This window comes from Heliangelus exortis, chromosome 27, assembly GCF_036169615.1.
Source record: "Heliangelus exortis chromosome 27, bHelExo1.hap1, whole genome shotgun sequence".
Lineage (NCBI taxonomy): Eukaryota > Metazoa > Chordata > Aves > Apodiformes > Trochilidae > Heliangelus > Heliangelus exortis.
The window spans coordinates 3,689,272-3,708,012 of NC_092448.1; the positions used below are offsets into that span (position 1 = coordinate 3,689,272).

General features: G+C 57.1%; 1 protein-coding gene across 4 annotated transcripts; it reads right to left on the reverse strand.

Moving 5' to 3' along the window:
- Positions 1-1,448: 1,448 nt before the first annotated feature.
- Positions 1,449-18,195, reverse strand: SNX27 (sorting nexin 27). 4 transcript variants are annotated; one of them, XM_071727385.1, is made up of 14 exons: positions 17,875-18,169; positions 13,634-13,736; positions 12,531-12,762; positions 10,684-10,876; positions 9,985-10,049; positions 9,757-9,861; positions 8,777-8,855; positions 7,340-7,503; positions 6,978-7,067; positions 5,937-6,086; positions 5,701-5,829; positions 5,326-5,385; positions 3,819-3,881; positions 1,449-1,618 (listed from the first exon to the last, which is right to left on the reverse strand). In XM_071727385.1, exons 1-14 carry the CDS (start codon positions 17,945-17,947, stop codon positions 1,571-1,573), a joined length of 1,554 nt encoding a protein of 517 aa, XP_071583486.1. In that variant the 5' UTR covers positions 17,948-18,169; the 3' UTR covers positions 1,449-1,570. The 4 variants fall into 4 exon arrangements, with proteins under 4 accessions (XP_071583486.1, XP_071583487.1, XP_071583484.1 ...); XM_071727386.1 differs by lacking the exon at positions 17,875-18,169 and adding an exon at positions 13,868-13,989; XM_071727383.1 differs by lacking the exon at positions 13,634-13,736 and having other exon boundaries at positions 17,875-18,193.
- Between the last annotated feature and the right edge of the window lie 546 nt (positions 18,196-18,741).

Below are 18,741 nucleotides of genomic sequence, written 5' to 3' on the forward strand. Positions count from 1 at the left end.
CAGCGGGACCCCCTCCCCCACACACACACTGCCACCCCGCTTCAACCCCCCCCCCTGCCTCAGTTTCCCCTCACTGACCCGGCATTATGGGGGGGGGGGGGGGGGGGGGGGAAAGGGCTGCACCCCCCCTCCCCCCCCCCCCATGGCACAGCCACACCTGGGGTGCTCTGGGTGCTGCACGGAGCCGGAGCAGCAGGAATTGGGGACATCGGCACCGGGACTTTTCGGTACCGGGAAGATTCGGAACCGGGAGGTCCCGGCCCGATCACCACGTGACGGCCCCGTGGAGCACCCAAAGCTGAGCCCAAAACATCCGAAATCTGGGATGGGGGGGGGGGAAGGGGAAGGGGAGGGAGGAGATGGGGAGGGGGAGGGGGGGGGGAAAGGGGGGTGCGGGGACCCCGAGAAGCTGGAGCGGAGACCCCCAAGGGACACGAGGCCAAACCCACCAGCCAAAAGGGGGTCACACCCAGTGCCCCCCACCCCACACCCCCCCTCCCCCACCCTGGTGCCCCCCCCCCAGCCCCCCAACCCCACGTTTACACCCGCCGCTCCCCGCTGTACATAATTGGGGGGGGGGGAGGAGGGCGGGCCGGGGGTGGGTGGGGGGTGTCTCTCTCTTTTTTCCCCTTTTTTTGGGGGTTTGGTACCTGCTGAGTTGATTTAGGGGGGGGGACGGGGGGGGGGGGGGCGTGGGGCCGTTAGCGTGGGGGGGACGCAGACCCCCGGGAGTCGACGTCAGCGGCTGAGACGCCGCCGCTTTAACTTATTTGCTATTTATTGCAGTTATTTTGGAGAATTTTGTTTTTTTTTTCTCTCTCTCTCTTATCGTTTTTCCTTTTTTTTTTTTTTTTTTTTTTCTCCTGTCTTAAATAAAATAAGTTAAAAAAAAAAACAACACACACACAAAAAAAAAAAAAACCAACCCAAACCAATAAAAGCTTCACGGTGACTCTGAAGGTGAGGGGTGGGATTGGCACTGAGCCCCCACCCCCCCTGTCCTCCCCAGGGAGATCTCTGGGGGCACCTGAGGACAAAGAGGGGGGGGGGGAAGAGCCACTGAGCAGCCCAAAGCCAATTACTCACTGCTGGGTTAATTACCACCCAGATCCTTCCCTTGCTCCCAAGCAGGGGGGGTCCAGGCACCCACCCCAAACGCGCTGCACAACCCCCAGTCCCCAAACTGCCCCAAAATGACTTTTTTTTCCCTTATTTCCCCCTGGGTGTTGGAGTCAGGGGACAGTCATCCCCCCCCCAGCTCCTCAAAAATCACAGATATGAGAAATGAACCCCAAACTGCTGTGGGAATAAAAAAAAAAAAAAAAAAAAGACTCAGAATTGGTGTGAAAAATCCCCAGAAATGAAATTAGGAAGAAAGCTTCCCCTCTCCTCTCTCTCTTTCTTTTCTCTCAGCTGCTTCATGTCACAAAGCTGAGGGTCACAGCTGGTGTTATTATTAATAATATTTAGTTTAAGGGCTTTAATACAATAACAGAATTTGAAGTGTTAATTTTTGGGGTGGGGGGGAGGGGTGGGGGGGGTGGGGGCTCCTTTCTTCCACGCCCAGGGGCTAAGTGGCCGCGTCCCTCTGCTGTGATCTGAGCATCTGGAAGATGTTCTGAAAGAAAGAAAAAAAGAAAGAAAAGAGAGAAAAAAACCCCAAAAAGGCCGTGAAAAGGATGAAGGGAGAGGGGAGGAGCTGAGCTCCAGCCTCCCGAGATTTCCAGACCCACCACGGAAGCTTCAGGAGCTGAGGGAATGCAGCAGCTCCCGGAGCCAACGAGGGACTTGAGCTCCCTGAGGAATAACGGGGAGGGGGGGCTGCACCCCCTCCAACACCCTGAGCTCCAACACCCTGAGCTCCAACACCCTGAGCACCAACACCCTGAGCACCAACACCCTGAGCACCAACACCCAAACCTCCAACACCCAAACCTCCAACACCCAAACCTCCAACACCAAAACCTCCAACACCCAGAGCTGCAACACCCAAACCTCCAACACCCTGAGCTCCAACACCCAGAGCTCCAACACTCAAACCTCCAACACCCAGAGCTCCAACACCCAGAGCTCCAACACCCAAACCTCCAACACCCAGAGCTCCAACACCCTGAGCTCCAACACCCAAACCTCCAACACCCTGAGCACCAACACCCAAACCTCCAACACCCAAACCTCCAACACCCAAACCTCCAACACCCAAACCTCCAACACCCAGAGCTCCAACACCCAGAGCTCCAACACCCAAACCTCCAACACCCTGAGCACCAACACCCAAACCTCCAACACCCAGAGCTCCAACACCCAAACCTCCAACACTCAAACCTCCAACACCCAAACCTCCAACACCCAAACCTCCAACAACCAAAACCTCCAACACCCAAACCTTCAACACCCAAACCTCCAACACTCAAACCTCCAACATCCAAACCTCCAACACCCAAACCTCCAACACTCAAACCTCCAACACCCAAACCTCCAACACCCAGAGCTCCAACACCCAGAGCTCCAACACCCAAACCTCCAACACCCAGAGCTCCAACACCCTGAGCACCAACACTCAAACCTCCAACACCCAAACCTCCAACACCAAAACCTCCAACACCCAAACCTCCAACACCCAAACCTCCAACACCCTGAGCACCAACACTCAAACCTCCAACACCCAAACCTCCAACACCAAAACCTCCAACACTCAAACCTCCAACACCCAAACCTCCAACACCCAAACCTCCAGCACTCCCTGTGGTTTGGGGCAGAGGAAGCTCCCACCCCCCCGCCTTGCCCGGGTGACACCTCCTGACACGGGTGACACCTCCTGACACGGGTGACACCTCCTGACACGGGTGACACCTCCCTCGCTGTCTGCAGCCCTGGCTGCTCTGTCCCCTTTGATGTCCCCAAGGCTCCTGAAGCTGAGGAGGCTCCAAGTCCCCACCCCGGGCTCAGTTTTCCCTCTCTGGGGCTCCCCCACCCGCAGCCGTTTCCTATTTCCGACCCCACCCCAGTAAAGCTCTGAGGTTTGAACTGGGAGCAGAGAGCTCTGAACTGGGAGCTGTGGGGTTTGAACTGGGAGCAACACCAAAGCCTCGGGTTCCACAGCTGCATCCTGAGAGGATGCTCCAAGGCAGCCACAGTTCTGGGGACATCCCACAAAGCTGGGGACATCCCACAATGCTGGGGACATCCCACAGTTCTGGGGACATCCCACAAAGCTGGGGACATCCCACAATGCTGGGGACATCCCACAAAGCTGGGGACATCCCACAGTTCTGGGGACATCCCACAAAGCTGGGGACATCCCACAGTGCTGGGGACATCCCACAAAGCTGGGGACATCCCACAGTTCTGGGGACATCCCACCACACCAGGGACTCCCCAGAAGCTCCCCCCGTGCCCACACTCTGGCAGAGAAGCCAGGAGTGGAGCCCCCAGCAGGGAGACCCCAGAGGGGGCTGCAACTTGAAGGAGTTTTGAGTGTTTCAAGGTGAATTCCTGCTCGGGCTGAGGTGGGAAGAGGTGGGGAAGGAGCAGCAAGGGGGAAAGGTGTGGTGAGAACTCCAGGAAAAGAAGGGTTTGCTGCCTGCAGTGCTGCAAGGAGCATTTATCAAGCCCTGAAGCTGCAGAACAAGGTTCTGAGGATAGAGGAGCCACCTCTTATCCCAGGAAAAGCAGGAGGAGGGTGGGATTCACCTGGCAGGTCCCCTCTGTGGAAAAGCCACCAGGAGGGGACACTGCCCAGGACCTGGAGCAGAGCAGCAGGAGGGATGCAGCCTGGCTCAGAGAGCTCAGATGCTGTTTGGTCCCAACCCAGTTACCTTGCTGCACACATTGTCTTTACTGCAGTTCTGGTTATCCTTGTCTGATGCTTCCTCCTCCACCTTTACAAGGGGGAAAAAAAAAAAAAATAGGAAAAAAAAAAAATCGTATCATTAAAAAAAGCAAAAAGTGGGAGGGGGATTGGGAGGGCAGGAGGAGACTGAGCAGCTGGTGGGGGGAGAGAGTTGGGATGGGATCCAAGGTGCTCCATGGACGAGCTGGGATTTGGAGGAAAAAGCAGGTGACCCCCTGGGGCAGCTCTGGAGAGCCCTGGGGACTGTCCCCAGGAGGGACAAAGCTGTCCCCAGGAGGGACAGAGCTGTCCCCAGGAGGGACAAAGCTGTCCCCAGGAGGTTCAGAGCTGTCCCCAGGAGGGACAGAGCTGTCCCCAGGAGGGACAAAGCTGTCCCCAGGAGGGACAAAGCTGTCCCAGCATCTGGGTTGGGGTCTCAGCTGGCTCCTGAGCACAGCCCAGCACTGGGAGCTGCCCTCACCTGGGGGATTCTGCTGGCTCGGGGGGATTCTGCTCCAGCCCTGGATTCAAGTGAGGCAAAAACCCCTCAAATCCCATTTTTTTCCTTCCTGGAAAACTCCTCCAGGATGACCCCACCAGGGCTGAGCCCTGCCTGGCTCCAGCACCGTGCCACCCCCAGGTCATGGCCACACCAAGGACAACAGGCAGGAAACTTCCTGGTGTGAGGAGGAGGAAGAAGAGGAGGAAGCAGCACAGTTCCCCTTCAGGAGCCTCCACACCCAGGTTTTGGCTGTGCTGTGTTTAAGCCCTGGGTTTGGTCCCCAAATCCCTGAGCTGGCAGAGACAAAGCCATCAGCAGAAAGAGGATCAGCACCACCAGCTCAAGAGCAAGAGAAGAGGATCCAAGCCCTGACAGCTGCTGATCCCTGAGCCTCAGAGGGACAGCAACACCCCCAGGGACAGCCCAGAGCCAGGACAGGGATTTGGTGCCACTGAAACTGCCTGCAGGTGGGAGGAGAGATGTGGGGCAGCCCCACGGAGAAGCAGCAGATGGATGTGAGGTGATGAAACATCCCCCTGGAGCAGGAGGAGGGGGGAAGGTTGAAGGCAGAGGGGGGAAGGCTGAGCTGCTGCCTCCAGGTGGGATCCAGAATTAAGAGCCCCAAAGTGTCTCTTTCTCAGCAGCTTCCACCACAAGCTCTCCCAACCCTTGCTGAGTAATTCAGCCACCAGAGGGATGGATCTTTCCCCATCTGCATCGAGCACCTGACCATGACCCTGGTGGCACCAGGATGAGGTTTCCCCAGCCCCAGGATCCAGCTCAGCATCAAACCCTCTCTGTGTAGCCAGCTCAGACCTTCGAGAGCCACCCAGGCTCTCCAGAGACCCAGATTACTCCCTCTACAAGGAGTGGGCAGAACCAGGAGCCACCAGGAGCCACCAGGAGCCACCAGGAGCCACCAGGAGCCACCAGGAGCCACCAGGAGCCACCAGGAGCAGGTGGAGCTGCTCCCTGCCTCTCAGGCTCTTACCTCCTTCCTCCACTTGAGCTCGCAGAACACTCGCTCGAAGCACTCGTGCATGTAGTTGAACTGCAAAGAAAGACAAAAAAAAAAAAATAATAAATAACCAAACCAGGATCCCTCAGAGCTGCCTGCCTGGTCTGCGGGCTCCTCCTGGTGGCCACTGACTCCTCCTGGTGGCCACTGACTCCTCCTGGTGGCCACCAGTCCCAAAGCTTTGGGAGCTCAGGGAGAAGCAGGCGCTGGGTTTTCTATCTCAGCAAACTTTGTAAAGCAGGCGTGGGGGGGCCTGGGGGGAGGTCTGGGGGGGTCTGAGGGGAGGTCTGGGGGCTCTGGGGGGAGCTGAGGGGGGCTCTGGGGGGGAGGTTTGGGGGTGGCACTTACATAGGGGGTGAAGATTTTAACCCATCGGGGTTTCTTCTCTCCTCGTGCGTACTCGAAACAAAAAGCCATTCCCTCCTCATCCGTGTCCCATCGCTGCATCTCCTCCCATTGGAATGCTATGACCTGGTTCTGGAAGGAAAAGGGAGAGATCCAGGTGAGGATGAAATCCAGAGAGGCTGCCCTGGAGAAGGGGAATGAACCCAGGGAGGAGGTGTGGGAACACCCCCAGCCCTTACCTCCAGCTGCCCCTCCTCGGTGCAGGCGTGGAGTTTAAAGTGCTTGATGCTGATGGCTGTGATGACGTGTCCCTTCCTCCGGGAGTCACAGGAGCAGTGGGGGAAGATGATCTCGTTGTAGCCCTCGCAGGTCCTTAACATGTTTAAATACTGCCCAGAGAAACCCCCCCCCCTGGTGTTGGAGAGGGGAAGGGATCCACCACCTCCCGCTGCCCGCCCCAGCCCCAGGAGGTTGGGTGGACACACACAAAAAGACCTCGAGTGGTTTTGTCACCACAGAACAAGGGATATCTGGGCAGGGGGAAAGGGATAAATCCTCAGCGTTGAGCTCCAGGCAGGACCCATGAGATGGGGGAGGCAGAGGGTGAAGTTCTTGGACTTCATGAGCTCTATGGGACACGGATGTTGTCCTCCTGCTGGACCAGGGTCCTGCCCAGGGTTCACACAGATCTCTCCATGCTGGGATATGCCCTTCCCAGAGATCCAGAACTTTCCTTGGCCATCAGAAAGAGGAGCAGAAAGAACCCATCCCTGAGATAACCCCCAGGAGGAAGTGTCAATTCATCCATCCTTATCCTTAGTTCCTGATTAACCTTCTTGAGGAGCCTTCCCAGTGACCATTCCCACCCCTGGAAGCTGAAGAGGCTTTGAGGAAGAGGGGCCCAAGACCTCCTCAAGCTGAAGAAGAGGATCCTGGGGTGAAGGATTGGTGCTGAGCTCCTCACCTTTCAGTGCTGGCAGGAACCCTCCAGGTTTGGAGAGGAGGCAACGGGGAGGGTGCCAAGGACCCAGCTCAGAGGTACCAGGGGAGGTTTTGGGTTCATGGCCCAACCCTGGTGGTTCCTGTGTGTCTCACACCCTGCCAGCCCACCCCAGACAGGGACAGGGACAGGGACACCTCCCATCAGGTGGCTCCAAACCCCATCCAACCTGGCCTGGAATGCTTCCAGGGATGGGGCAGCCACAGCTTCTGGGGGCAACCTGGGCCAGGGGCTCCTTTCCAGACCCAGCACTGCAAACAGGACAGGTAGGATCACTCACCATGACCATCTTCCTCTGCTCACACAGCTTCTGTAACTGGTAGGACTTCTCCTCTGCTTTGATGTAGCCTTTCTTGACGTCATCAACAGCCTGAAGAGAAAAAGGGAAAGGAAACCCCCGAGGTCAGACTCTTCACCGAGTCACAAGACTTTGCTGGCCCTGAGGCTGCTGTGAACAGCCACCCAAATTCCCAGCCCCAGAAGGTGCCCAGTGTGCCCAGAGAGGCAGAGAACCACGGACTTCTCCTCCTTGAAGGTCCCCAAGCAGCACTGACCCTCGATTTCACCCTGTTGCCAGCTCACCAAAGGACAGGGCTGCCCGGAGCAGCTCCAGGTACAAAACTCCAGCTCTTGGGCACCCACCTGATGGAAGAAGTAGGTGACTGCCAGGTCGTTGTCATTGAGGAGAACCTCCTCCTCCGTGGTGAAGAGCCATTTCCGGATGGTCAGGCAGGTTCCTGGCACAGCTGAGGTGTAGTTCTGGACGTAGAGTTTGTGGGGGAATTCGTTGGGCGCCAGTTTGCGCACTGGAAAAAGGAGAAGGAGGGGAGGTGACACCAGCAGGGACATCTGTGACCACAGCCAGGCTCCAGGCTGTCCCCAGCAGGGTGGGGATGCACTGGAGAAGGTCCCCTCCATCCTGGCAGGATGCTGCTCAGCTGAGCCACCAGTGAGACCTTTTTGAGATGCTCTGATGGGACAAAACCAGGGTGAGTGTCACTGTCACCTCCAGCAGGCTGGGACACGGCCACACTCTCACTGCAGAGATGCAGCTCGTGGCTTCCAATGGAAAACACCCTGACAGGAACCACTGGGATGTTGTCCAGAGAGCAGAAGCCATCGAGGTGAAGCTCAGTTTGTCCTTCCCAGTGTGGGCTGAGGAGCAGAACTCTCAGGAATGGGGAGTTCATTGCTGCTGCTGGAGTCTGGCACCATGGGAGCTCCCTGTGCCAGCAAACTGCAGCTCCCAGGAGCTCCTATGCCCACTCCAGGCTCCTCACAGCAACTTCAAACCACATCAACCCTCCAGCCCTGGTCTCCCTGTGCCCCTCTGTCACCCCAGCACTGGTAACCCCCAAAAAGAGAGCAGCACAGTTTGCTGCAGCAGCAGGAGGAGGAGTCTGAGGCTCAGGCTGACAGAATCCAGCAGCTGGGAATGAGCATTTGGCTTCAAACCCAGCACAGGGGGAGGAAAAAACCAAAAAAACCAACAAACCACCCCCCAAACCAACCCCTGCACCCATTTCGTGGTGTGACCACCACGTTTGGCATCTCTGCAGCCTGAGGGAACCCAGCACGATGCTGGGAGCAACCTGGGATTGCTGTGGGCTGGGGCCAGGGATCAAAACGATGGCCCAGGATCCCTCAAACCTCAAACCCCATCAGGATTTCACCAGGGAAGGAGAGATGAGGAGTTAAGGTGCAGCCTGCAGCACGTCCAGGGCTCTGAGCGTGCCCTCCATCCTCTCCCCTTCCTGGAAAAGGGAAGGATCTGTCCCCACACTGTGGCAGTGACACTGCTCACTTCTTCTAAGCTCACTGAGCCCTTTAAACCCCAGCAAAATGCTGCTTTCACTTGCACAAAAACCTCCTTGAACTGCTGAGAAAGGGCAAATCGAGCAGCAACAACAACAACAACAACAAAAAAAAAGCCACCAAACTTTGCTGCTCCTCATGATCCAACCCCTTGTGCCTGCTGCCTGAGCCCTCCTGATTTTGTGAGCAGAGATCAGACCCCCATGAGAAGCACCAGGCTCTGGGGAGCCCCTTCCCCAGCCCCCAGGGGAGCAGCAGACTCACCAAAGGAGTGATTGATCACTTCAAAGAGGGCAAAGTAGTTGGCAGTAATACTGTCCATCCCCACCTTGGCAGCCACGGCCTGGAGAGGAACCCAAGGGAAGAAGAAGGTGAGAAAAAAAGAGGAGCTGGCAGCTGCCTGTCCCTGCCAGGACAAGGTTTTCATCCTAACATGAGGTATTGCTCAGGAAAAGCTGAATTTTACTCTTCCAGGAAAACCTGGTGTTTTCTAAAGCAAGGGCTTGGAGTCTCCTGTGAGCTGCTCCAGAAGATAAGTGCCAGCAGGGCTGACAAGCAGGTCACCTCCTCTTCTGCTGCCTCCAGGCAGTGCCCAACAGCCTGAGGAGCCCCCAGCCACCCCTCCAGTCCTGCCCACAACACCACAGCCACGAGGACACTGGTGGAGACCACGTGGAGTTCAACACCCTGCACCCCAAACACTGCCCAGACAGCAAATCCCACCGAGGGGACACTGCCACCAGGACCTGGAGCTCCAGAGAGCTCCTCCAATGTTTTTAGCTCCCCTTTAAAGAGGATTAGGAACCTACAGGTCCTACAGTTTGGATTAGGAACCTACAGGTCCTTTGGATTAAGACCTACAGGTCTTTTCCATCCTGAAGGTTTCTACGATTCTGTGGTTCTCCTGAACCATCTGCTTCTCCCCGAGCCATCACAAAGACTGCTGAGGCTGTCAGGGAGTGACAGGACATGGGGGATGGATTCAAACTAGAGGAGGGGAGATTTAGATTGGAAGTTAGGAAGAAGTTCTTCCCCGTGAGGGTGGTGAGACCCTGGCACAGGTGGTGGAAGCCCCATCCATCCCTGGAAGGTTTTATGGCCGGGGGGCTCTGAGCATCTTGATTTAGTGGCAGGGGGTTGGACCTGGATGATCCTAAAAGTCCTTTCCAACCAGCCCAGGAGGAGCAGAGGGAGGAAGGGAGGGCTCTGAGCAGGTTAACCCTGCAGAGGAGGGGGCAGCCCACCTGGTACACCTGGTCTGTCGTGCTGTTCTTTTTCACCCTGACCGTCACCGTCGTGATGTCCGGCAGCGCCACGCGCAGCTCCACGTCTGAGACACCGTTGTAATTCTGGGGGAGGGGAGGGCAGAAATGGTCACCCCCCCACACCAAGCCACCCCTCAGCTCCTCCCCTCACACCCCACCCACCCAAAAAAAAAAAAAAAAAAAAAAAAAAAAGGGTTTTCCTGTTACCTCATCTGACTCGGAGAGGAACTCCTGCATGATTTCGCTCTCCCCAATGACACGTATGGAGCACACTGTGGGACAGAGAGGAGGTCAGGGGGTGCCCAAAGGAGAGGAGAAAACAACATAAAAGGTGCTTTTACCTCTTCAAAAGAAAAAAAAAAATAAATAGTTATTGCCAACGGACTGAAATCTCTTGGGAATTTAGTTGAAGTGTAGAATTTCAATCTGAAGATGCCACCAGGAAGTTGTCCCTTCCTCTGGGCAGCTGAGGATGCAGGAGATGGGCAAGGTGGGGCTGAGATGGTTGTGGGGTGGGGAGAACTGACCCCCCCCTCCCCTCAGGAGGGGAAGGGAAGAGGCTGTCAACTGAGCTGCTTCCAAAAACTCAGAAAAACACCACAGCATCAGCAGCACGAGGGGTCCCTGCTTCCCAGATCCCACCTGCAGCTTCTGCGCTGCAGCTTTCCTGCCCTCCCACCCCCTGAACTCAACCTCAAGGGAATTCCTGCTGCAGACCTTGCAAGTCCCACTGAAAAGGTCCCAAAAATCAGGCAATTTGTGGTTGGAGTCGAGATGCAGAAGCACCTTGAGGAGTCTGAGTTGGTGGGGTTGGGTTGGGTTGGTTTTTTTTTTTTTTATTTTACCTCCCAGGTAAACAAATCCCCGGGGCAGGAGGGGTGAGGGAGGTGGTGTGCAGCTCCCAACCTTTCTCCAGGTATTCCTCCAGGCCTCTCCTCCGGGCATCCAGCTGCTGCTCAGAGAGGGAAAAGGGCCACTTCCCTGGGAGACGGGGGAAGGTGAAGTTGGCAAATTCCCTCTTGAGGTTCTGGTGCAGGATGGCGAATTCCCGGTACCGCTTGGAGCAGAGCTGCCGACCCGCCATGTAAACGTTGTACACCTGCAGGAGGGGGTGGAGAAGAGGCTCAGCCAGGGATGGGCTTGGAGAAAAGCTTTCCAAAGCCAAACTCTTCCATTTCATTCCAGCCACGGTTAAGGAATCATGGAATTCCAGAGGTTGGAAAAGATCTGTGGGATCACCGAGTCCAACCAGACCGCAGCCGCGAGAGCAGCTCCTGAAGGAACAACTTTTAACCCAAAATGGGGGAACCTGGAGCAGAGTGATGGTCACAGAATGTTCCTCAGCCCTTGGATGCTCTTCAGGAAATTCCCTTCCCATCTGCTCCCCAGATGAGGGCTTGGAGTGGTCCCTGCTAGGTTGCCCCTGCCTGAACATCCCCCCCTAGGGGGAAGTGCTCCAACAAAACCTCAGCTTTGTCCTTAAAAAGCAGCACCCCAGGGAAGGTGGCAGGATGGGGCCACTCTGTCTCCTGTCAGTCTGAAGAAAAGGCTCCTTCTGACCCCTCTGCATTTGACCTCTGCTTTCTGGGACCTCCCCTTTCTGGGACCTCCCCTTTCTGGGACCCTTTTTCTCCTGCCGAGCCCTCTCCACCCTTCCTCCCTTGCACATTCGTTGCTTCTGGCTCCTGATTTCCTTGGGAGAAGCCTCAGCCAGGAGAGGAAAAAGTGATGAGCTGCTCTGTCATCTGTCCCCTGGCCCAGCCACACCATCGTGTCTCAAGGGGGGGCCCCAAACCTCCCCCTGAGCTGGGAGGGTGGGGGGAGGGGGGACATGGTGCAGATCTTCCAGCCACGAGTCACAACCAAAGCTCCCCAACACCCTCTGCCTCATCCCAGGCCCCTCCACCTCACCCACCACCCCCACAGTTCCCTGGAAAAAGGGTGATGGTGCACGAGGCAGGGGAAAAAATGATCTGGAGATGGGTAGGACCATGCTCCTGACCCTCACCAGCTGCTGGCAGGGAAGAACAACAGCCCCTGTGGCCTCTTCTGTCCCTGACTGAAAGAATCAGTTGTGCAGAGGGGTTTTGCCCCACCAGCCCTGGGTCCCTCCCTGAGGAGCCACAATCAACCTGAAGCCTCAGAGGATGGATCCACATCAGGTGTTTAGATAACAGCTCTGTTGTTATCCAGGAAAATGCCTGCCAGGCTCCCCAGGGACTGCAGGGAACCCAAAGGGAAATAACTTCTGAGAGCCTTTTCCCCCGACACTCCCTGAAGGGAAAAGGGAGATGGAAGGGAAGAGAAATTCTGGAGCTGGAAGCTGTGCTTCAAGACATCTGCTCCCTCTGCTTCTACATCCACCACAGATGTCCTCAATGCTTGGTGTCAAACAGGAGGGAGAAACACAAAAGCTCAGCTGAAGAAATTGCTAACTGCTGGCTTCATCTCCACGAGAGATCAAGCTATTCCAGACACATCCACAAAAAAAAAAAAAAACAAAAAAACAACCCTTCCCAGCAGAGAGGAAACGGCTGCAAAAGAACCAAGGAAGAGTGAAGATGGACAAGCTCCCAGGAGACAGCATCAAAACCAGGCAGCAAGAAATGAATGTGGCACTGTCCTGCAGAGAAAATGTCCTGCAGGTCAAACCAGCAGCAGCACCGTCACCCCCAGGACGTGATGGCTCAGGATGCTGACACCCAGAGCCCCCCAGGGACCCCCCAGAAAACCCCATCCCAGCCACTACCAACCACAAACTTCTCTCCGTTCTGCTCCACGTGTTTGTAGGTGGGGATGGAGATGGGCACTGCCTGTTTTTCTGTGTAGTCATAGAAGGACTGGCCCAGGGAGTCATCGCTGGGGTCCAGGTTGTCGGCCTCGTGGGGAGGCACAGACAGCACTGTCAGGATCAGCTCCTTCTCTCCGGCCCGGATCAGGTCCACCACTTGTTTGTGTGTTGCTCCTTCCACGTTCACCCCATTCCTACAGGGGAGAAAGCAGAAAACCCACCAGTGAGTGAGTAAGTGGGTGAGTGAGTGACCCTTCCCATCCCCGCTCACCGCGCCTCTGCTTCCCCTCGGCTCCTCTGCTTGCTCCAGCTTCTAAACTTCCCTAATTTTTCCTCCCGATGATTTTCTCAGGTTGTTAATGACTGAATTACATCTAATGACTTCAGACACAACCCAAGGTGCCTTCAGACCACATAGGCCCTCCGATATTTAACCCAGGTTTTGCTGTTTTGTTGCTTTCTCAGCGGTCCGACACGGCACGTCCAGAACAGGAACCTTCTCCCATCAGCAAGGAGACCAAAGAATTGGGGAAGGAAACACCAAACCACCTCCTTCACACTCCCCAGCCCATCTCCTGACCCTCTCCAGCTCCCAAACCCAAGTGCATTTATTTCCCTGCATCTGAACTGAAGCTTCCAGGTGCACAAGGCAGAGGCTGAGGGTGCTCCAGCCCCAGCACCCACGAGCACAAGGACACCAAGGTCACCCCCAGGCAAACCGCCCCGGGGCTCAGGTCCCTGTGTCTTAAATTGCTCCAACCTGACACCAAGAGCTCAACCCCCAGCCCTCCAGAAGCTCTGAAGAAGACCCAAGAAGGACCCAGGCCACTTTTAGAGCATTCCTAACATTCCAATGGAAGCAGAGGAGGAATCTGAGACCCCAGGCAGGCACAGACAACCCCCAGCAAGGTCTGCCGGACTTCAGCAGCACTCAGACCAACAACCTCCCCCAGAAAAATCCCTTCTCTTGGCCACCACCACCCGTGGCTGTGGTTACACCAGGAGCAGGAGGTTCTGCCACCTTCCACTGCCCTGGGATGGCAGAGCAGAGGGGGGTTTGCTCACCCTAATGAATTTAAAAGCCTCTTGGGAGGGCGAGCGTGCGTGTTGCTCCTGCAAGCCCTGCTCCAGCGTGAGGTTCCCTGCAAGGCAACATTCCCGAAACACCCTGGAAGGAGAATGGGAACGTTTCAGGAGGTGAAATCTAAACATTGCTTGGGAAGGAAACACGTTCTGACTACTGGAGAGGTGGAAGCAGTTGCTGAGAACGGGGCATTTTGGGCACTGGTGGGACCAAACCTGCATCAAAGCCACTCGGGGTTCTCGGGAGGAGGCGATGGCACTCGGCTCCTACAGGAGACACCATCTAGGTCAAGGCCTCCTTGGCTTCCCTTCCCTGAACCACCAGCAAAACCACCCTGAGAAGAGCAGAGGGACAGAACTGGGCTTCAGGAGAAACCTTCCCACACAACATCAAAGCAATGATTCTTATCTGCTCCTTCTGCAGAGCTCAGGACTCTCCAGCCCAGTGCTGACCACCGAGGTCGAGCCTGTGGCAGCAGCTTTGCTTTCCCAGCCAAGTTCTCTCCCATCAAGGAGCCCCTGAGGACTCTGCAGACCACAGCCTGGAAACCACCATCACAAGATGCTCCTGGGAGACACCAGGGAAGAGAACCCGGGCGGATCTTGTGCTCCAGCTCCTCCAGGCAGCACCCCAGCCCTGGAGCACGGGTGTGCACGAGGCCTCTCCGTGACATTTCCTTAGCAGTTCACATTTTGCCAGGGCAGCTCTGAAGCCCAGTGAAAGGAAACTCTTCCCCTTGCCTCTTATTTCACCTGGCAGTGCTTCCCCAGCGTTCAGATTGGTGCCCAAGGGAAGGAAACAAAAAAAAAAGGCACCAGGAGACACCAGGCTCCAAGGTCCAGCCCAGCCCAAGCTTCTCCTCCCCATCAGGAGCTGCTGCCACCAAGGTGATGGGGACTGACCTGCTGGCTTTGTTGTCTTGAGACAAAGAGAGCAGGAGCAGAGGGTGTTAAAAAGATGGGTTTTGTTTCAAAGCAGATGTTTGGGTTTTTTTCCTTCAAGCAGAGATGTTTAAACATCTCCAACTCTCCCAGCCATCCTGGGGGTTCAGCAGAAGCATCCACACAGGGGTTGATGAAAAGGCTCAGTTTGTCTCCAACTGCACAGCCCAGCACAGGAGGGTTCTTCATTTCCCCACTGCTGCTCTCTCTCTCTCTCTCTCTCTCTCTCTCTCCATTTGTAGCTTCTCACTCCAAGAATCAGGAGACCCAAACAATTCCCAGACCTTCAGCCTTCACGGGGAGAATCCCCTCCCTCCCCACACCTTGGCAGAGGGGGAGATGCTGGCCCAGGGTAAAACGTGTGCAGGAGAGAGGAGGATGGAGCCTGGAGAGGCTGAGGTGGAGCCAGGAGGTGTGTTTGAGAGCTGGGGGGAGGTGAGACACCCCCCAGCCACCCCCTCCTTCCCGTGGACCCTTCTGGACTTTTCTGGAGCAGAACCGTCCCTTTCTGTCCCAAAGTGGCTACAGAAAATCAAGGCTTTAGAGCCAGGAGAGGTGAAGAGTTTCATCTCCTGGGGGGAAACCAACCCTCACCCCGTACCCAAGGAGGGGCAGGAGGATCCCATTTCCCAGTGGGGTTCTTCCCCCACAGGGAGCGTTTCCAGGGGGTTTTGGATGGAATGATGGAGACAATCCTCTGCTCCAGTGGGGCACAGCACCTCCAACCCTCCCCATCACCCCCAGATCCCATCAGGTTTCCACCCCAGAGAGCTCAGTAACAGGGAGAACAAAAAAAACCCTTCATCCCCACCACCAGTTTGTTTGTTTGTTTGTTTGTTTCAAAGGGAGCTTCCCCTGCAACCGGCTGAGCTTTTCCTCCCTGTCAAGATTAGTTATGATTGTCATTCAGGGTGATAATCAAGAACTAAATTAGCTTTCATTGTCTGTCTCCAATGCCCTCAACACCCACAAACACACCACCAGCTAAGAAGATTAGAGAGCACGCCAGGGCTGTGTTGCAAAACCAACCTCCCAAAGCCAGAGGTCGGAGCCAGACCCTGGCCAAGGATGGAGAGAAGGGAGGACGGGACTGGAAACAGCCCTGGGACACCCCCCAGCTTCGGAGAGGAGACCCCCAGCCCCTCCCAAACCCACTCAAGACACCACAAGAGATCTGCCAGGGGCTCCTCCTCCAGCCCCTCTGCCACCCCCAGGACCCCCGGCCCGGGTTTCGGTGCCGAAATGGGTTCCGGATGGGCCCCTGTGCCACCCCCACCATTGTGTGCAGGGTGCTCTGAGGAAAGGAAGGGAAACCAGAGCTATTTTTGGAGTCTGGTTTTATTGTTTTTCTACTCCCAACTCCCAACCCTGTGAAGATTTACTCGCTGGAGTTGGATCTTAACCCACCCAGGGAGAATCAGCATCCTCCTCCCTGCAGGGACACGAGGGGGGGGTTTGGATCTTTGTGCTGTGGCTGGAATTTTTTTTTTTTTTTTTTTTGGGGGGGTGGGGGTTGATTTAGGAGAGCCAGGCTACCAAAACCCGGGGCTGATGTTGGAAAAAGGGCAAGAAGCAGCTTGGGAGCACTGCAAGGAGACACAGGGGCAAAATTGAAAAAGTGACTTCTCCCAGGAGATGGGAAGCAGCAGAGAAAGCAAGAGGAAACCCTCCCCCCTCTAAAGTGAAGAATTCAACCCCTTCTTCTGCACAGAAATAAAAAAATCAAAGCACCCAAGTATTTGGGTCAGATGGGAGAAAGCCAAACCCAGCAGCTCAGTAGCCACGGGCTAGTCAGGACAGATCTCTGCTGGGCCCAAACACACTCTGCTGTCCTTCACAGATTGGCAGGCAGAGCATTCCTGCTGCTCTGAAATCCCTGTAATTAATAAGTAATTGAACTTAACCAGCTCAGCATGAAGTACAAATAACATCAGGAACAGGAGGGACCAGAACCAGACCCCAGAACCACAAGAGGAAGGGGAACACACAAAGAGAAACCCACCCAGGGAGGGCTGAGGTTGCAGAAAGTCCCCCAAGAGGTTGACTTCAAAGTTTAAAAGGTTTAGGTTTGTTTTGGGGTTTTTTTTTTTCTCTGGAGATAAAGGTTTTCCAGGCTCACAAGGGGATCCTTGCAGAGCCCTGGATGATCCCTGGAAACCTGAGCAGCAGATCCCATCCCCACACGTTTGGTCCCATCCCTGCTGCCTCCTGCAAAGCTGAAGACCCCCAGCACCCCTCCCTCACCCCAAAGCACCCCCAGGAGGGGCTCCACGCTGAACACCCAGGGTCCCACTCACCCCAAGCCCTTCCCCCTCACTTTCTGCATCCCCTCCTTTCCCATCTCCTCATCTCCAGGGATTTCTCTCCTGGGAACAGCTTTTCTCCAGGAGCTCAGAGCTTTTCCCCCTCTCCCAGGCAGATTCCCACCCGGGGATGCAGATCCCTGGATGTGGCTCCTACAGATGGTTCTGCTTCCTGGGAGCCCTTCCCTGCTCCACGATCCAAGGGATTCCCCACCCCACCACCACCAAAAAAAAAAAGCAAAAGTAAGGGGGGAGAACCAGAACCTCCCTGGGGATGAGCTGCTGCAGGAGACCCCAACCCAGAGGGGCTCTGTCCTGAGGCTGTGACCCCCAAATCCCCCCACAGCCCCACAAGGAAGGGGATCCTGGTAAAGACCCTCCTCAAAAGGGTCTGCCTCAGCTTCAGGGAGCTGGGAGACCCCCCCCAGGCCCCTCAGGGAGGAAGATGCCGACCCACAACTCCTTAAACCCCTCTACGTGAGGGCACCACACACCCCCTCGCCATAAAGGGGGTGACACGGTGGCCCAGACCCTCCCAAGGGGTCCCCAAAGACCCCACTCAGGGGGAGCCGGACCCCCTCGGGGCTCCCAGGGCAGGAGCCTTCCCCAACCCCCCAGTAAGGGCTCCCCCAACCCCAGCCCCCCATACTGGGGACCCCACAGCAGGACCCTCCCTGGGGGGGCTCTGCCCAAAGCCCCCCGGGGAGAGGAGACCCACGCAGCCCCCCCAAACCCCCGGGGAGGTCCAGCACCCCCAAATCCCCCCACCCTCCCTCCGCCAGCCCCCCTGGTCCCCCATAACACCCCCCCAAGCCGCACCCAGACTCCCCCAGAGCACCTCAGACCCCTCAGGACCCCCCACGCCCCCCGCTCCCCCCTCCCTCCGGGCCCTCCCGCAGCAGCGGGGGGTGCGCACCCCCTTTCCCCCCTCCCCAGCCGTGCCGGGCGGCAGCGGGGCGGCGACCCCCCCGTACTCACACCTCCAGGATGCGGTCCCCTTTGCGCACCCCGGCCCGGTCCGCAGCCCCTCCGCCCAGCACGGCGCTGACATGCTGCAGCGGGGCGTACAGCTCCCCGTTGATGCTCCGCAGCTGCCCGCCTTCGCTCACTTGACCGCGGACGTTGAAGCCGTAACCGGATTCGGATTTGACGATACGGACCACTCGGGGGCCTCCCGGTCCTGCCGGGGCCCCTTCTCCGCCGCCGTTGCGGTGCGGAGCGGCCGCCGAGCGCGGGAGCCCTTCGCCCTCCTCGTCCGCCATCTTGGCGAGCACAGCCGCCCCGAGCCGGCCCCCGGCGCGCCCCGCCGGCCACCGTAGGGGGATCCCGCCCGCCCGCGGGGCACGACGGGAAATGTAGTCCCTTCCGCGCCTCCCCCCCACGCCTCGGCCCGGTGGGCGCGGAGGATGCCGGGAGTTGTAGTCCGGGGCGGGCGGGCCGCCCAGGGCCTGCTGGGAGTTGTAGTTGCGGCGGCAACGCGGTCGCCGTGGCAACGGGATGGGAGAGGGGGCTGAGCTCGGCGGCGGCGCGCCGTGACGTCACCGCCATGACGTCACGCTGCCTCAGAAAGCAAGAGGCGGCAGAGAGGCTGCCCCAGGGGCTGGGAAGAGGCGGCTGCTCCCCAAAGCCCTCTGAGGGGGCTCCCCCCGGCCCCACTGCCACCCCCAGGGGCCTGGAGCTGAGGAGGCTCCAGGGAGGCTTCATAGCGACCTTCCCGGAGCTGAGGGGGCTGCAGGGAGGTTGGAGAGGGGCTGGGGGGTGATAGGAGCAGTGGGTTTGGGTCAGAAAAGGTTTAGGTTGGGTGTCAGGAAAAAGTTCTTGAAATGGAAGAGTGGCCCAGGTTGC